The 19,035-nt window shown below is 44.5% G+C and overlaps 1 protein-coding gene across 22 annotated transcripts in view; it reads left to right on the top strand.

The window, feature by feature from the left end:
- The window catches only part of VPS13B (vacuolar protein sorting 13 homolog B), a 914,031-nt gene that overhangs the window by 216,283 nt on the left and 678,713 nt on the right, over nucleotides 1–19,035 (top strand). The window contains exon 17 of one of the 22 annotated variants that reach the window (XM_037892224.2): nucleotides 1,255–1,661. The exons of the other annotated variants lie outside the window; for them this stretch is intronic. Within the exon in view, the coding sequence (XP_037748152.1) occupies nucleotide 1,255 (1 nt within the window). The 3' untranslated portion in view covers nucleotides 1,256–1,661. Of the gene's footprint in view, nucleotides 1–1,254; nucleotides 1,662–19,035 lie in introns of those variants that run through there. 22 annotated transcript variants of the gene reach the window in all.

The raw sequence follows: 19,035 nt of genomic DNA, 5'->3' as shown, positions 1-19,035 counted from the left end.
ATACCTTGCAATGCCGGCTACAAAAGTCCCATGCAAATGCCTGTTCTCACTTTCTGGTGACACTGTAAATAAGAAGAGGGCAGCATTATCTCCTGTAAATGTAAACAAAGTTGTTTGTCTTAGCAATTGGCTGAACAAGAAGTAGGACTGTAGGCTCTAAAGTTTTACATTGGTTTGTTTTTGAGTACAGTTATGTAACAAAAAAATCTACATTTGCAAATTGCACTTTCATGATAAAGAGATTGCACTACAGTACTTGTATGAGGTGAATTAAAAATATTATTTCTATTGATCATTTTTACAGTGCAAATATTTATACGCAAAAATAATACACGTTGATTTCCATTACAACACAAAATACAATTTTTATGAAAATGTAGAAAAACATCCAAAATATTTAATAAATTTCAGTTGGCATTCTATTGTATAACAGTGCAATTAAAACTGCGATTAATCATTAATTTTTTAAATTGCAATTAATTTTATTGTTAATCATGTGAGTTAACTGCAATTAATCGACAGCCCTACACTGTACATATATTGTAAGTTTTGTCTCCCACCTCATCATTTATGTTGTGTACGTATTCTTTAAAAAATTCATTATAAATCTGTTGTCAGTTTACCAGTCAGTTAAGAAGGGATGGAAGGCAAAATTACATGAGAAGTTTTGAAAGTTCTGAATCCAAGCTGGTTTTGACATTTTTTATACTATTTTAAATGCCTTGGATTTTCATTACTATGTAATTCAGAAACATCTCAACCAATTTCTCTCAAACTTACTCCCCCAACAACACCCACGCACTCTATTTTCTGGCTTGAAATGAAGCATGAGAATTTACAGCCATTTGTTTTTGTTTGTTTGACGAAGTCAGGGAAACAGAGTTGTGAAGATAGGGAATTGTTCCTTTCCTGAATGTTTAAAATGGCGCAAAGATTCCCAAATAAGGTGTTCAGTAGAACAGTAAACATTCTGTAAGAAACAAGGATATAGGAAACCTATTTGCCTAACATCGTTTTGGTATTTCTTTTGTAAGTCAAAGAATTTGCAAATGTTTTAATGAAGATGTATTTTAGGATTATTTTTTAATATGAGGTGGTATTAACTTTTATAAGAATTTAGGTAAAGTACTTAATAGTTATATAAGACAAAGCACATTCTAGTGGCTAAAGAACAGGACAGAAAGACTGGCTATCTGGGTTATTTATATGCATTAAATATAACTTCAGAACTTCACCCACTTTTTTCTTTTTCAGATAAGGTGGTTTCCAATTGGCTGAAGCACAAGTGTGTTCTTCAGTCAATCTTTTAAGGTGTGCAGTTGCATATGCAAAAACTGAATGGATGAAATCCGGGTCTCACTGAAGTCAATATCAGGATTTCAACCTCTTTTTCTAGTTACTTATGGAATTACATCTTGCTGAGTGCTTAAAATGCATTCTTTGCAGTCTCCAGTATACTGAAGTCATTTGGCTTAACAGAAATGAAGTTGTTATACTGGAATACTGTGTCAGACTGAAAGGCTCTTGCTTTGAAAAGAAGTATATCAGTTATGTTCCAATATGTATTTTCCATAAATGTCTTGGCTTTGATTTTGCATTTATGTTACAGCGGGAGAATGTTATTCTGTGACATTTTATTATACTGACAGTATCTTTTAAAATGTGTCTGTATCTGATTATTTTGATGGTCTTGAGACTCACCAGGGTTTGTGGAACTATTTAATGTTTAAATAATAGTAACAAGACACTTTCAAAGTTAGTAGGCCAAAACTAAACCCAACTTTTTTTTTTTCCCTTAAATGTCTGCAAAATCTTTTTGTGTCTAGAAACTGCTTTCAAAGATTTTAGTATTTTTTAGAAAGCATTATATGGTGACAAACCCAGGGCCATTGCATTTAAATCTAAAATATAGTTTTCACTAAGGGCTAGCGTAGCTGTTGGAGAGAAATGGAACACATTTACTAGTATACAATTATTTACATTTAATACAAACAAGACATTTTGAATAGTACCTGAAATACTTGAAAATATTTTTAAACAAAGTTATTAAGTAATGGGACTGCCAATATAATCCTTCCTTTACAGCCTTCACGCTTTTTTTTGCTACTTACACAATGCATATTCATGGAACTTAAACATGAACTGTAACATCTCCATCAGTTCAATGTTTCAGCTGGACTTTGGCATTCCCCCCCCCCCCCCCCACTACTCTTTTTATTCTTTCTCCTGAGATCTTTTCTAGTGATGATTTCATAGGCTCAGTCTACACTAGAAAAGGTTTGCTGGTGTATGGCATATGCAAAATGTGGAGATGGAGTTTATGCTGGCAAAAGAGTTTCCCACTATAGTTCATGATAGTTTCCAAAGCGAAATAAACTGTATCAGTGAAAGCACTTCTATACTTGTAGAACTGCTTCTACATTAGGGTTATGCTGATATAGAATTGAAACATTATTCTGCTAGCAACATTATTCTGCTAGCAAAAGTTTCTAATTTAGACTTTGGATTAGTCCGTAGTGTTGGCTAAAGAGTTGTGTATCTTGTGAATCTTCAGAAATAGAAATGAAACCAGTGTCTTAGTCCATAGCCAAGTCCCTACCTTAGAAAAAAAATCCCATCTATGAGTCCCTTTCAGTCAGCAGCAGTTAATCCTCTGATAATGGTAACCTCATACATGCCAACATCTTTAAAGCAAAAAGCACCAGAGGAGCAAATTTATTTAAATTTCCTTGTTTTGCATACATTTAAATATTGTGACAAAGTTCCTCCTCTACCTCGGTGGGTCTTGCGCTTATTGGCGGATTTGCTCACCTTGGAGATTCACGGCAGCCCGCAGTTTGGCTGTTTTTGTGAACCCGCAGTCCAGGTCAACTCCTCCTGTGTCTGACCAGGAGTTGGGAGGTTTGGGCAGAACCTGGGCCTGCCCTCTACTCCGGGTTCCAGCCCAGGGCCCTGTGGAATGCAGCTGTCTAGAGTGCCTCCTGGAACAGCTGTGCCACAGATACAACTCCCTGGGCTATTTCCCCATGGCCGCCTCCTCCCAACACCTTCCTTATCCTCAGCATAGGACCTTCCTCCTGGTGTCTGATAATGCTTGTACTCTTCAGTCCTCCAACAGCATGTGTTCTCACTCTCAGCTCCTAGCGCCTCTTGCTCCCAGCTCCATACACGCGCACCACAAACTGAAGTGAGCTCCTTTTTAAACCCAGGTGCCCTGATTAACCTGCCTTAATTGATTCTAGCAGCTTCTTGATTGGCTGCAGGTGTTCTAATCAGCCTGTCTGTCTTAATTGTCTCCAGAAGGTTCCTGATTGTTCTGGAACCTTTCCTGTTACCTTACCCAGGGAAAAGGGATCTACTTAACCTTGGACTAATATATGTGCCTTCTATTACTCTCCTGTAGCCATCCGGCCCGACCCTGTCACATATCTCCCACCCTCCCCCCCGCTCAACACTATGGGGTTGGGCAGCTTGGGACATCAGGCAGTGTACTCATGACAAGCCATTTGCATTGCCATGGTGGCTTCCAGCCCGGTGTTGTATGGTGAATTGGAAAGGTTGTAGGGACAGGAACCATCTGGTCACCCTTGCATTCTTCTCTTTATTTCGCTGCATCCACTGGAGGGGTGCATGGTCAGTCACAAGGGTAAACCGTTGTCCCAGAAGGTAATAACATAGTGTTTCCATGGCCCATTTCACAAGTAGGCACTCTCTTTCAACCACGGCATACTTCTGCTCTCTCGGGAGCAGTTTCTTGCTGAGGTAGAGGATTGGGTGTTCTTCATCTCCGACCATCTGCGATAGGACAGCTCCCAATCCTACTTCAGATGCATCTGTTTGTAAAATGAATTCTTTGTTGAAGTCTGGGGCTATAAGCTCGGGCCTACTGCAGAGGGCTGTCCGTAAATCCATGAATGCTTTCTCTGCGGCATCTGTCCACTTCACCATGTCTGGACCCCGGGCTTTATCAGGTCTGTCAGGGGACTCGCTCTGGTAGCAAAATGGGGAATAAATCGTTGGTAGTACCCCACCACACCCAGAAATGCCCGGACTTGCTTTTTCCGATTCGGCCGGGGCCAATTTTGGATAGCCTCTAGTTTGTTTAGTTGGGGCTTGACCATGCCCCTTCCTACAATGTAGCCAAGGTATTTAGCCTCGGCTAGCCCTGTAGCACACTTGGCTGGGTTGGCTGTGAGACCAGCCCGTCTTAGCGTGTCTAGAACCGCTTCCACCTTTCCTAAGTGGGTTTCCCAGTCGGGGGTGTGAATAATCACATCGTCTAGGTATGCCGCTGCATAACTGGTATGGGGCCGTAGGAGCTTGTCCATAAGACATAAGGTGGCAGGTACCCCATGCAGTCCAAAAGGAAGAACAGTATATTGAAACGGACCCTCTGGGGTAGACAGTGCCGTCTTTTCTTTCGCATCTTTGGGAAGGGGAATCTGCCAGTATCGCTTTGTTAAATCAAGGGTGGTCAAAAATCGGGCATTGCCCAGGCGGTCATAGAATATCAGGGTTGGAAAGGACCTCAGGGGGTCATCTAGTCCAACCCCCTGCTCAAAGCAGAACCAATCCCCAACTAAATCATCCCTGCCACGGCTTTGTCAAGCCTGACCTTAAAAACTTCTAAGGAAGGAGATTCCACCACCTCCCTAGGTAACGCATTCCAGTGTTTCACCACCCTCCTAGTGAAAAAGTTTTTCCTAATATCCAACCTAAACCTCCCCCACTGCAACTTGAGACCATTGCTCCTTGTTCTGTCATCTGCTACCACTGAGAACAGTCTAGAGCCATCCTCTTTGGAACCCCCTTTCAGGTAGTTGAAAGCAGCTATCAAATCCCCCCTCATTCTTCTCTTCCTCAGTCTAAACAATCCCAGTTCCCTCAGCCTCTCCTCATAAGTCATGTGTTCCAGACCCCTAATCGTTTTTGTTGCCCTCTGCTGGACTTTTTCCAATTTTTCCACATCCTTCTTGTAGTGTGGGGCCCAAAACTGGACACAGTACTCCAGATGAGGCCTCACCAATGTCGAATAGAGGGGAACGATCACGTCCCTCGAACTGCTGGCAATGCCCCTACTTATACATCCCAAAATGCCATTGGCTGCCTTGGCAACAAGGGCACACTGTTGACTCATATCCAGCTTCTCGTCCACTGTAACCCTTAGGTCCTTTTCTGCAGAACTGCTGCCTAGCCATTCTGTCCCTAGTCTGTAGCGGTGCATGGGATTCTTCCGTCCTAAGTTCAGGACTCTGCAGTTGTCCTTGTTGAACCTCATCAGATTTCTTTTGGCCCAATCCTCTAATTTGTCTAGGGCCCTCTGTATCCTATCCCTACCCTCCAGCATATCTACCACTCCTCCCAGTTTAGTGTCATCTTCAAACTTGCTGAGGGTGCAGTCCACACCATCCTCCAGATCATTAATGAGTCAACTAACTCATCGATACAGGGTGTGGGGTATGCATCAAATTTGGATATCTCATTCAGCCAGCGAAAGTCATTACAAAACCTAGTGGTGCCATCGGGTTTGAGCACCAACACAATTGGGCTTGACTACTGACTTGTGGGACTCTTCGATGACTCCCAGCTCCAACATCCTTTTTACCTCTGCCTTGATCTCCTCCCTTTTTGCCACTGGGACCCGATAGGGCCTTAAAGTTACCTTTGCTCCAGAGTCTGTGATAACGTGGTGATAGGCTTCGGTGGTCTGACCTGGTTTGGTTGAAAACACGTCCTGGTATCAGTTGATCATCTCAGTTACCTCCTTCTTCTGGTTTGGTGTCTGATCAGCGGATATCCCGATCTGCTTCTGCATGTTATTTCCCTGGATCGGGGTCTCTTGGGCCACTACACACGCCTCTCGGTGCCAAGGCTTTAAGAGGTTAATGTGATAAATTTGTTCTTGTTTCCGGCATCCTGGCTGCCGCACCTTGTAGGTTACTTCCCCCACGGGTTCAACCACCTCATAGGGCCCCTGCCATTGGGCCAAAAGCTTGCTTTCTGCCATGGGTACCAAGACCATCACCCGATCCCCTGGTTGGAACTATCGGACTTTTGCCTGGCGATTGTAATGGGTTCGTTGGGCCTCCTGCGCCTTTTCCAAATGTTCCCGTACAGTAGGGGTGACCCGGGCTATCCGTTCTCGCATCTGCAACACATGGTCAATTATATTTCTCCCCTCATTGGGTTCCTCTTTCCAGATTTCTTTTGCGATATCTAGTATGCCGTGGGTGTGGCGTCTGTATAATAATTCAAAGGGGGGAAAACCCAATTGAGGCCTGAGGTACCTCCTGGATTGCAAACATAAGGTAGGGTAGTAGGGTGTCCCAATCCTTCCTGTCCCGACTTACCACTTTCCTTATCATTGCCTTGAGGGTTCGGTTAAACCTTTCTACCAGCCCATCGGTCTGCGGATGATAGACTGAAGTTCTCAGGGTATGTATATGGAGCAGTGTACAGAGGTCCTTCATTAGCTTCGATATAAATTTGGTACCTTGGTCTGTTAATATCTCCTTTGGTAGTCCCACTTGCGCAAAGATACCCACCAACTCTTTAGCTATCATTTTAGAGGCCGTGTTCCACAGGGGGACGGCTTCTGGGTAGCGAGTAGTATAATCCAGAACAACAAGCATAGAATGGTGGCCCCAGGCTGTCTTCTCCAGAGGTCCCACTAGGTTCATGGCTATTCGCTCGAAGGGGACCTCTGTGATGGGAAGGGGTACTAAAGGTGCCCTCAAATGGGGATGGGGACTGTGCAGCTGACACTCCGGGCAGGACACACAGTACCTCCGCACATCTTCATGTACTCTGGGCCAGAAGAATCGTCGCAGGACCTGTGCCAGGGTCTTCTCTACCCCCAAATGCCCCCCAAAAAGATGACTATGGGCCAGACTTAATACAGCATTCTGGTGTTTTTGAGGTACTAGGATCTGCTGTACCTTCTGCCCCTGTACTGGTGCAAACCGGTATAAGAGATTCTTCTTCATTATGAAGTAGGGTCCTAGTCCCTGGGTTTTCCCTTCCATGGGGACCCCATCTATTTCGGTCACCTCCTTCCTAATGTTGTCGTACCTTGGGTCTTCAGCCTGGTCCCGTCCAAAATTTCTTCTCCCGGGGCTAATCTGCCCGAGATCTAGGGGGCCAATCTCTGTTGCCTCTACTGGTTCAGAGGCGTTAGGGTGTGGGTCCGTCTCGGGTGTTTCTCCCTCCTGGGTGGCCTCCTTTTCAGCTGCTAGGGTCCGCCTATCTATGAGAGCGACCCTCTGGCTTTGGGCCAATATTTGGGTTCCCAAGGCCTTAGCTGCCCTTCTTTTCCTTTTCGTCTTTCTACGCTGTCTGGGATTGGAGAACAAATCTGGGGATATTTCAGAGAAGGCTGGGGGTTGACAGTCTACTGTGGATGCCTCACTACTTTCAGGGCTTCCCCCTTTCTCCAATTCCCATATTGGGAATAAGTCTCCAAACCATGGGAAGTCCCTCCCTATGAGCACCGGGTATGGGAGTTTAGGGACTATACCTGCTGCTACCTCAGTAGTGTTCCCCTGAATCTCGATTTTTACTGGGATGGTGGGGTAATAACCAACTGTCCCATGGATGCATGTTATCCCCGTACGCTTAGCCCACAGTAGCTGACTACGCTTCACGAGCTTCCCCGAGACAAGCGTGATAGCACTCCCCGAATCAACCAGTGCTGTGGTCTCTACCCCATTTAGCTTCACTAGTCTGGTGTACATGTGTGGGGTTAGTGAGACCCCCACAAGGTAGATTAGGGAGCATGGGTCTACCCAGTTCCCCAGGTTACACTGCATAGGCTCCTCGGCATTGGGACACTGTGCAGCTATGTGTCCCCACTCCCCACAGGCGTAACATCTGTATGGAGCCCTAGGCGTTTCCCGGTTTCTTGGTTTGGGTAGTCTAACAGCACGATCCTCTTCCCCCTCAGTGCTCCGACTCTTTGTGGCTTCTGGTGGGCCTTCAGCCCCTCTCTTTTTCCACCTGGGCTCTCCTGGTGGCCCAGTCACCCGAGCTCTAGGGCTTGGTGCTGCTAGTTTAACATGGGGTGCTTCTTCCTTAACTGGTTGGGTCAGCTCCCTCGGAGTCCTTCGCCTTTCTACCTCGTCGTAGGTGGAGGGTTCGTTCTGGCTTACCCAGGTGCGAAGGTCTGGCGGTAGTCCTCTCACGTACCGGTCGATGACAAGAACTTTAAGTATCTCCTCCGGGCTCCAGGACTGAGTTCGTAACCACTTTCATGCAAGATGGATGAGGTCATATAATTGGGACTGCGGGGTTTTGTTTTCCTGGTACCTCTACTCATGATATCACTGGGCCTGCACAGTGGTTGTTATCCTGGCCAGATCTGGGGTCTCTGCCTTCTGTTGGGGGTAGTCTGCTGCAGCCTCTTCAGGCAAATCATAGTAGGCCTTCTGGGCCTCCCCACACAGGAATGGAGCGAGGATGCCAGATCACTGTTCTTGGGGCCAAGCCTCCCGCAGGGCTGTCCTCTCAAAGGCCAGGAGGTATACCTCTACATCATCCTCCCGCGTCATTTTCTGCAGCCAATTGCTGGCCTGTATGATCTGCGTCCCATCGTGGCTGTGATTCAGTGCTGTATGGGCCTTTACCTGGTTTACCAGTTCCCGCAACATAGCCAGGTCTTGAGCAGCCTGGTCCATCAGCAGGCGATTAGTCTCTTGCTGCAGCCGTATTGCCTCCTGCTGGGCGGCTGTGGCTTGTATCAGTGCCCGCACTACATCCCCCATTGTGGTGAAAAAAATAAATAAATAAACCCTCTCCCCCGCCTTTTTTTTTTTTCCAAAACACCCTCCTCCTTCTGCCGGGCTGTGCACGCCAAATCCCGCTTCTGACACCAGTTGTGACAAAGTTCCTCCTCTACCTTGGTGGGTCTTGCGCCTATTGGCGGATTTGCTTGCCTTGGAGATTCACAGCAGCGCGCATTTTGGCCGTTTTTGTGAACCCATAGTCTAGGTTCAACTCCTCCTGTGTCTGACCGGGAGTTGGGAGGTTTGGGCGGAACCCAGGCCCGCCCTCTACTCCGGGTTCCAGCCCAGGGCCCTGTGGAATGCAGCTGTCTAGAGTGCCTCCTGGAACAGCTGTGCCACAGATACAACTCCCTGGGCTACTTCCCCATGGCCACCTCCTCCCAACACCTTCCTTATCCTCAGCATAGGACCTTCCTCCTGGTGTCTGATAATGCTTGTACTCTTCAGTCCTCCAACAGTATGCATTCTCACTCTCAGCTCCTAGCGCCTCTTGCTCCCAGCTCCTTACACGTGCACCACAAACTGAAGTGAGCTCCTTTTTAAACCCAGGTGCCCTGATTAGCCTGCCTTAATTGATTCTAGCAGCTTCTTGATCGGCTGCAGGTGTTCTAATCAGCCTGTCTGTCTTAATTGTCTCCAGAAGGTTCCTGATTGTTCTGGAACCTTTCCTGTTACCTTACCCAGGGAAAAGGGATCTACTTAACCTGGGGCTAATATATCTGCCTTCTATTACTCTCCTGTAGCCATCCGGCCTGACCCTGTCAGAATATATTTTCATAGGAGTACTTAGAACTGAGAAGAGAGCTGGCGTGCAAAAATAGAATAGAGAGAACAGCAAAGGAAGGAAAGAGTTGGACTCCAGCATTTAATTCTCTTCCCCTTCCCATCATCAGCATTTCATTCTACAGCCGCCATCCCCTTCTGTCTCCACAAAGAAATTTCATTTTTCCTAACCCTCACTTCCTCTTTCAAAGTACACACTCTAACCACCCACTCTCATCTTCCAAGCATTTTCCCCACCCTTACACCCTCCTCTCCAAGCCTTTCAGCTTAACTACCTTTTCACATATTGCCCTTGCTTCAGCATGTTATTTTGACACCTATCTTCACCCCCAGACCTTCCCAATCTTCTCCCCTTAAAGGACTTAATTTGATGCCTCCCCTTACATTAGAAACCTGGAAGAGGGGGAAATGATGGGAGCCTATTCCTCCCCCTCCCAACCCTTCTCATGTCAGGCTGGAATCAGTTGTGTGAACATTCTGGCTCTGCAGCTTTCCACCCCTTTCTGCGTTCTCCTGCTCCACTGTCTCCGGGCCAGGGGGGAGACGAAGACGCTGGGCTTGTGGCCTGATTGAGAGCTTATAATGAGATTATGAAATCCTTGGATTTCCACCCCCTCTCCCAGGTGCTCCTGCCCAGGGCACCCCATCTTTGCCCCAGCCAGCAAGGTAGTTCTTATCTGGGGCCCCTTCCTGCCTACCTGACCCTTTCCCCCTAGTCCTATGCTGGCTCCTACAAAGCCAGCAGTCCTAATCCCAGTAGACAGGTCCTCCCCTTTATCTCAGGGGTCTTCAGAGAGGACCCCATGGCTTCACATCCTTCCCATATGCTTGTTTCAGGGAGTGTCCAAAGGCCCATCAACTTCAATCTTTGGGGCCAGGAGGCAAACTAAATTGAAGCTCCACCTCTGTAATCTACAAATTTCCAAAGTGTTGTAAGAATAAATAATTTAAATTGAAAGATTAACTACAAAACTTGGGATAGGGAGGGAGTTCACAGTCTTAAATTATGCATAATATTTTGGCAGACTTAAAAGTGAATGTACATTTAGTTTTTAAAATAATATATTTTACTTTTTTTTCCTTTGACCTGCCAGCTCCTGTTCTCTGTTTCCCATGCGAGAGTTGATATGTGTGTGTGTTAAAGTTATGATTGTTAAAACGGAAAGAATTTTAGAAATCTATAATACTTCCTCCTGTGTTTACTTATTCCATCTCCTGAGCTTGGAAGATGAAGATGGATTATTTAGTTTCACTTTTGTGTCTAGTCAGTTTTTAATCAGTTTAACTTTTAAGTTCTCATACAGGAGCATAATGCTACAATATTAGATTTATAAATACTATGAGGAAATCATTTTTTAGCTTTAATGGCTTTAGCCAGGTGCTGTCATTCACAACTAAAGCAGCTTCCTCAACTAGTAGTATTGTGTGACATTTTGACTAAAAAACTAGAACAATACAAAATTTACACGGCAAACGTTAAACGGATTAAAAGCTGGCTAAGAGACAGGACTCAAAATGTAATCGTAAATTTGGAATCATCTTCAAGTGGGTGTGTTTCTGATGCGGGCCCACTGGGATTGGTTTTTGGCCCTATGCTATTTAACATTTTTATCAATGTTATATTCCTAATTTTAGAATTCCACACTTTAGATTTATTCTAAACTTATTCTAGATTTATTCTAGACAGAAATGAAACTTCATTATTACCCAGCCAGACTCTTCTGTCTTTACATTAAACAGAAAAACACTGGTTTGTGAATACCATAATTTAGTGGTTTCCCCATTGTGATGAATTGTCTGACTAGCATGCTTTATAGAGGTCAGATTGGAAAAATTAGTGGTACTCCCTGAAATTTCACTCATTTGAGAGACCAAAATGAGATGCCACACACTCAGTTATGCAAAACTTTATAAAGTAAGTAGAGGTGACCTCTAATGGGTCACACTTGAGGTTTATTAATGGAGCAAAGTAATAAATTTTTATTGCATCTGTTAGTTTTATAATTTTATTTCATTTGTTTTACTGGCATTTCTGTAGCACTCATCACTGTAGTAATTTAGTGCCTGAAGAGTAAAAAGATACATCGTTTATCTCTAGAAGATAAAATTTTTTCCTATAAGGAGGACATGGTGGTCATAACTTGCATGGCATATCATAGTGACTGGAATTCAGTATTTTAAAAACATTTGTTAGTCATCATTGGATTATTTTTCTCTTTTTTCTCTTCAGAGTTTTGGTATTCGTTATTAATTAAATAACACATTTGTATAGTAATTGATTGGATTATCTAATAATTCTTGCTCGAAAGATGATAAATTTAGGGCTTGAAATTGTGGTGCTGGCAATATAAATGACTTTGTTCTGAAGTATTTATCAGTTTAAATGGAGGATCAAAGAAATCAGTGTTTGAATTACACCTCTATCCCGATATAACGCGACTTGATATAACGCGGGTTTGCATACAACGTGGTAAAGCTCCGATACGCTGCTCAGAGCAGCGTGTTAAGGGTGCTGGGGCGGGGCTGAGGGGTTGGATAAGGGACAGAGGGACTCAGGGGCGGTCAGGGGCTCCTCCCCTCAGGGTCTGGGAGGCAGGAGCTGTGCGGGGGCCCTTTTGGGGGCCCCGCAGTCCCAGAGTGGTCCAGGGGATTAGCAAGGGGCCGGGAGCAGCCCGCTCCACTTCCCTCACTCTGGCGCCAGCCATGTCACTCGGGGGAGGGGGCTTGGGGGAAGGGATCCCCCCACACTCACCGGCAGCGGCGGAAGCAGAGCAGCCCAGTCCCAGGCTGCTCCACTCCGCCAGCTCCCAGCCGCGGCGCTCCGCTTCCCGCTGCAGGTGAGTGTGGGACCTTCCCCCCCAGGGCCAGGGCAAGGAAAGCGGAGTGGGCTGGGGCCACGTTGCTCCACTTCCTGCCGCTGCCGGTGAGTGCCTGTCAGGGGGAGGGGGTTGTGGATAGGAGTCGGAGCAGTCAGGGAACAGGGAGCAGGGGGGTTGGGTAGGGGATGGAATCCTGGGGGTGATTAGGGATGGGGGTCTCTAGAGGGGGCAGTCAGGGAACAAGGAACAGAGGGGGCCAAAGCAAGTTAGATATAACGCGGTCTCACCTATAATGCAGTGAGATTCTTTGTCTCCCGGGGACCGCGTTATATCGGGGTAGAGCTGTACATTGGAGACCTTGTATATACTGCAAGTGAATCTTGTCTGTCTTAAATAACTGAATGTAAAAATGATATACTGGTTATATAAAAACAAATTCGTTAGAATGTCTACCAATATTTTTTAGGCTTTTAAAGTACATTCAGGTTCTTTTAAAGTACATTCACTAGGTTCTAGTAACAGGTTACCAGTTTTGTTATTTTGGAAAAAATGAACTAATCGTATTTTACTGTACAGGATATGAGTAATAACAAAAATTAAATTTTTGGAAACATTTTGCAGGTTCCAGACTTGCATTTTGGGACTCTGTATAAACCTCTGGAGCCAGCTGTTCACCACTATATTCTTTCAATCACTATAAGGTGTTGATTTTAAAAGAATGGGTTGCTGTTCCTAAAGTCTACACACTGCAAATATTTCATGGCAGCCCTGTGAACTTGCATGGATTGGTTATATTAATGCCTATGCTTGGAGCATAATAAGGAACAATTCATGATTTAATTCAAAAACAGTGAAGAAAACTATTTTCTTTAATGATATGCCAGATTTATCCAAATATTTCAGCAAGTCTGTATTACAGTTTGTCAGCAAACTGGGTACAGCAAAGTGTATTTAAAAATCATTTAATTAGGACAGATTCATTTTCATTCCATGCCACTACACAGCAAGACTTGCTTGTTCCTATTTCCTTAAATTTATCCTGGAATTTGTCCAAGTTTAGCTTTAATGAGTTGCCTAACCCGCTAGTTACATTAGGATTTATTTTGCCCTGGAGAATAATGTTTGAATTGATAGTTTTTTAACCTGTTTTGTTAAATGAACATATGTTCAGATCTGAACTTTAACTCTGGATATAAGCAAGATTTGAGAAATAATTATTTCTATTATTGTTAATAAGATTTTTTTATTTGATTAGTGCTTTTTAAAGTGTAGAAGCCATCAGTTATATAATTACAGTGTTTTAATATGATGAATTTTAGTACGAATTCATATTCAGTTATTTCATAGGACCTAAAATGATCTACCAAAATGTAATGGCACTAAGTTGAAATAAGGATCTGACTTGGTTCAGTGAAAAAGTTAGTTTTACTTGAATATTCGTTTATATTTGTTTGTTTGAATATATCTGCTAGGTCATAAAAGCTGGTTAAATATAGCTCATGAAATTTATTAATAGTGGATATTTTGTATTAACAGGTGCAGCTTGGTAGCAAATATATATTATATAGTGCTTTTAAATTCATTGTTTGTACTTCAAAACCATTATAATAAAATTTGAATTATAAAATGCACTTTCATCGTTAGCCAGTCCTAGTTAAAATTTCCTTTAAGAAACATTTGCTGCACACATGGTACAGTAGAATTTTTTTCTCCTTTTTTGTTTCCTGCCTTTCTGTGTATAAAAGGATTTATTTTCTTCACTTTTCCTTTCTCTGAAAATGAATAATGTATTTTGTCCCTATGGTATTATTAAAAACTACAGTAAGTTTAGAATTTGCATATTGTAAAAAATGTTTTTATTTAATACACTATTACTACCCATCAGGGAATCTTTTACATTAAATCTGTAAGTGTAAGTCACTGTAGTTCAGTACAGTAGCTGCACTGCAGATTAAATGAATAGTCATAGTTTTTAAAATGAAGTTTTTCCAAGATATTACACTGTAAGTCAGTAGTGTTGCAGCTCTCTGGATATCCCCTTTTCTCTGCAAGTACATTTATTAGTCATTAGAAAAGCCTTACTATAGAGACATGCATTTATAATTATATTTGTCCTATTTTTTGCTGAATAGGAGTTCTGTGCCATTACGTTCTGCTGTCTTTCTTTCAAATGTATGTTATGAAACATTCTTCTGTCAGATTACATATTAAGGGAATTGGAAGCATTTAGTTTAAGGAGCCAGACATTAAAACCAAAGAAATCATACTGTGAAAACAAAAAGGAGAAGAGCGTATTTTTAAGAGACATGAAGGAAAATGGATCAGTGACACCAATGCATTGAGATCCATGTTATGAAAGTGGGCATGGCTTGAGAGAAGGCCTGGTAGGAAGAACTCTGATCATAGTAGTACATCAACTTACACTGGTTTGCCTTCAGGGAAATTTTGAGATTTTCTGTTAATGGCTGCCAAAGGCTCTGCTAACATGTATTTTTGGGCTCTGGCTTGTGACTGTTGTAACTTTGACTTTTGCTCTTCACATGGCTAGTGGTGTCTTGTGCCATGTTAGAGAGAGGGGACTAGTAGTATGAGACTTGTGTCTCCCTTCTTTCTGCATAATGTTTTTGTCTTGGGTCTTATACATTAATATATCTATTAATATTTATTTATCTATCTATTACATGTATTTCCACGGTGAATTCCTCTTCAACATAACTTTTATTTTTGTAGTTCCCATATGAGCTGTTTGCATTGAGGGACAACATAACTTGGGTTTGAATAACACTAGAGTAGCAGGCTCAGATTCTAGCATGGGGCACAGATAGTAGAACAGGGGTCGGCAACCTATGGCACGCATGCCAAAGATGGCACGTGAGCCGATTTTTAATGGCACACTCAGCCCGCTGCCGAACCTGGGCCCACGGCTGGGACCCTGGTAGGCATCAGCATGCCATTAAAAATCCTGCCCGCCCCGGCCCACTCTTCTCCGTTTCCTCTCCTCCCCGTGAGGGCAGGGTGAAGAAGCTGGGTCCTGCCAGCTGCTGCTGCAGGGCAGGCAAGCTCCCTCCTGCCCCGCCTCTTCCCGCAGCGTGCTGGGCTCCTGCCTCTCCTCCTCTCCCTCCCTGCCGCCGATCAGCTGATGGCCCTTGCGAGGGAGGGGGAGAAGCGGAGCCGCAGCGCGCTCGCTGCTCCAGGGAGGAGGCGGAGAAGAGGTGGGGACGGGGCCTTGGGGAAGTGGGGTGGAATCAGGGCATATCCCCTCCAGCCCCCTGCTGTGAGCCGCTCTGGTCAGGGGGCTGGGAGCACCCCCATGACCCTAGCCCACACCCCAGCCCCCTGCCCTGACCCCTGCACCCCCCTCACGTGCCCCCAACCCTGTGCCCTGACTCCTGCACCCCCACACATACCCAGTCCCCCCACACCCCATGCCCTGACTCTTGCACCCCCCACATTCCCACCCCCACCCTGAGCACCAAATGGAAGCTCCTGCACACCCCACATTACCACCTGCACCCCTCGCACCAAATGGGAGCTGCCCAGGTAAGCACTCCACACCCAAACCTTCTGCCCCAACTCTGAGCCCCCTCCCTCATTCTAGCTCCTGGCCAGACCCTACACCCCAACCTCCAGCCTGCTCTTTCACCCCCAGCCCTGTGCTCAGTGCACTCCCACTCTCAGCTCAGTGCAGAGAGAGAGAGGAAGAGAATGGGTTAGAACCAGGGAGAAGGTAGGTACCCACTCTATGTGGGCAGGGCCGGGATCCCAGACTGGCAGCGGGCTGAGTGAGGCCGGCATCCGGGACCCTGGCTGGCAGGAGCTGGCGGCCGGAACCCCAAACTGGCAGTGGGCTGAGTGGCAGCGGGCTGAGCTGCTCAGCCCACTGCCAGTCTGGGGTCCCAGCTGCCAGCCCAGCTCTGCCTGCTGCTGGTCTGGGGTTCTGGCTGCCAGCCCCTTGCTAGCTGGGGTCCCAGCCGCAGGCCCCGCTCAGCCTGCTGCTGGCCTCGCTGAATGGAACCCCAGGCTGACAGCGGGCTGAGCGGGCCGGCGGCGTAAGATCAGCATTTTAAATTAATTTTAAATGAAGCTTCTTAAACATTTTGAAAACCTTGTTTATTTTACATATGACAATAATGTAGTTATATAATATATAGAATTATAGAGAGAGACCTTCTAAAAAATGTTAAAATGTATTACTGGCACGCGAAACCTTAAATTAAAGTGAATAAATGAAGACTTGGCACACCACTTCTGAAAGGTTGCCGACCCCTGTAGTAGAACAATCTTTGGTGGGTTATCATACCACTGCACCAAAAGTGATTGGCACAGTGTAGGAAATATTGGCATGTCCATGATGCCCAGGGGATTCAGTACCTCATTTGGGTATGCTCAACTAGTGTAGCTTTTATAGTTGTAGGTGCTCTTCCCTCGGGCCTTAAGAGCTTCCAGTCTGTAATTTTTTAGATGTAACATGACAAGTAAGGGTAGCAAACAAAAAAATGTTTATAGTAATTAATTTTTATGTATTCCCAGACCACCACCTTCATATAAAACTAGCCTATTTAGCCACTTATTGCTGCCGTACTCTCCATCCCCTCCCCACCTTTTTTTTGTTTCCTGCACCCACTTGTGTCTCATTTTACATTAGGCACCAGTCCTACAAAAACATATCATATGTTTAACTCTTCTTCCGTCAGTATTCCCATTGAAGTCTGTATGACTTTGTGACTGTATGACCGTTAAATCGTGGAAGTAAATGTGTGGCTATGCGGGTGGTGACAGCGAGAGTGCTTTGGCTTTGTTAACAATGAGCTGATGTTCTAGGAAAGAGGATTACTGTGCGAGGATGGGCTCCATCTGTCAAATACTGCGAAGAGTTTCTTTTGACATCATCTGGCTAACCTGATAAGAAGAGCTTTATACTAGGTCCTATGGAGGATGGTGACAAAAATCCAGCCAATGTACCTCTAGGCTCAAGTAACGAGAACAAAGGGAAGGGAGTAATTATGGGAGAAGGGTCTAGAAATTACAACTGCATTAAAAAGGCAAAAAGAAAAGCAACAGGACAGTCTGCAAAATATCTTTCATGCCTTTACACAAATGCAAAGAGTGTGGGGAACAAACAGGATGTACTGGAAGTCATTGTATATGAAGAAAAGTATGCCTTAATTAGCATCAAATGGACTTGGTGGGACAACTCCCATGACTGAAGTACCAGTATTGAGGGATATAGCTTGTTTGGAAAGGATAGGTATGGGAAAAAAGGAAGCGGTGTTGCGCTGTACGTCAAGAATGTATACACTTGTTCCGAGGTCCAAGGGGAAGTGAGCAACAGACTTACAGGAAGTTTCTGGCAGAGGATAACAAGGGAAAAGAACAGTAGTGATTTTACAGGGGGGTCTATTCTAGACCACAAAATCAGGAAGAGGAAGTGGATGAGTTATTCGATAAGCCCGTAATAAGATTAACTAAGACACATAAGCTGCTATTAATGGGGGATTTTAACTTCCCTGATATCTGTTGGAAGAGTATTGCAACAAAACATAATATGTTCTGCAAATTCTTAGCATGTGTAGGGGATAGCTTTCTGATTCAGAAAGTTGAGGAAACAACGAGGAGATCGTCCATTTTGGATCTGTTTTTGAGCAACAGGGATGATTAGTTGTGAACGTGAAGGTGGTCTTGGACTTGGGAGGGAAGTGATCATGATCTGATGGAATTCAAGATCCTATGGAAAGGAGGACATGAGAACAGCAAACCAAGGACACTGGACTTCAGAAAGGCAGATTTCAACAGACTCAGAGAAATAGTAGGCAAGGTCCTATGGAAAGACTAATTAGGAAGAAAAGGAGTTGAAGGGGTTTGGCAGTTGTTAAAAGATGTAATACTAGAGGCTCAACATCAAGGTATTCTGATGCAGAAGAAAAAGAAGAGCTAAAGGAGGCCAGTGTGCTGCACAAGATACCTTTCAGCTAATCTAAAAACCAAAAGGGATGCATACAGGAAATGGAAGGAAGAACATGTCACCAAGGAAGTATACTTGGAAATAGCATAAGCATGTAGGGACAAAATCAGGAAAACCAAGGTAATAAATGAATTGCAGCTGTCTAGAAATGTTAGAGACAACAAAAAGGGGTTCTTCAAATATGTCAGACAAAAAAGAAAGATCAAGAGTTGTGTGGGGTCTGCTGCTCAGTGGAGAAGTTGAACTGGTAACGGAAGATGATAGAAAGGTAGAACTGCTCAAGGCCTACTTTGCTTCAGTCTTGTCACAAAAAATAACGTGACCAGACGACTAGTGAAGTTACCATAGAGAATAAAGGGGAAAGGATGCAGATCAAGATAAGTAAAGAACACATCAGAGATCTTCTGTCCAGTTTGAATGAATTCAGATCAGCAGGCTGGATGCTATTCACTTTTCGAAGGTACTGAAGGAATTTAGCTGAAGAAATCTGAGAGCCACTGATAATAATATTTACAAACTCATGGATGACAGGGGAGGTCCCAGAAGACTGGAGAAGAGCTAATGTAGTGCCCATCTTTAAAAAGGAGGAGCTAGGGAAATGTAGACGAGTCAGCCTGACTTTGAGAACTGGGAAGCTACTAGAGCGAAGTATAAAACATTCAATTTGCAAATACCTGGAGGATGAAGAGGT

Source organism: Chelonia mydas, chromosome 2 (genome assembly GCF_015237465.2).
Source record: "Chelonia mydas isolate rCheMyd1 chromosome 2, rCheMyd1.pri.v2, whole genome shotgun sequence".
NCBI classification, from domain to species: domain Eukaryota; kingdom Metazoa; phylum Chordata; order Testudines; family Cheloniidae; genus Chelonia; species Chelonia mydas.
The sequence above is the reverse complement of the archived record's forward strand: the minus strand, read 5'-3'. Positions and strand labels throughout refer to the sequence as shown.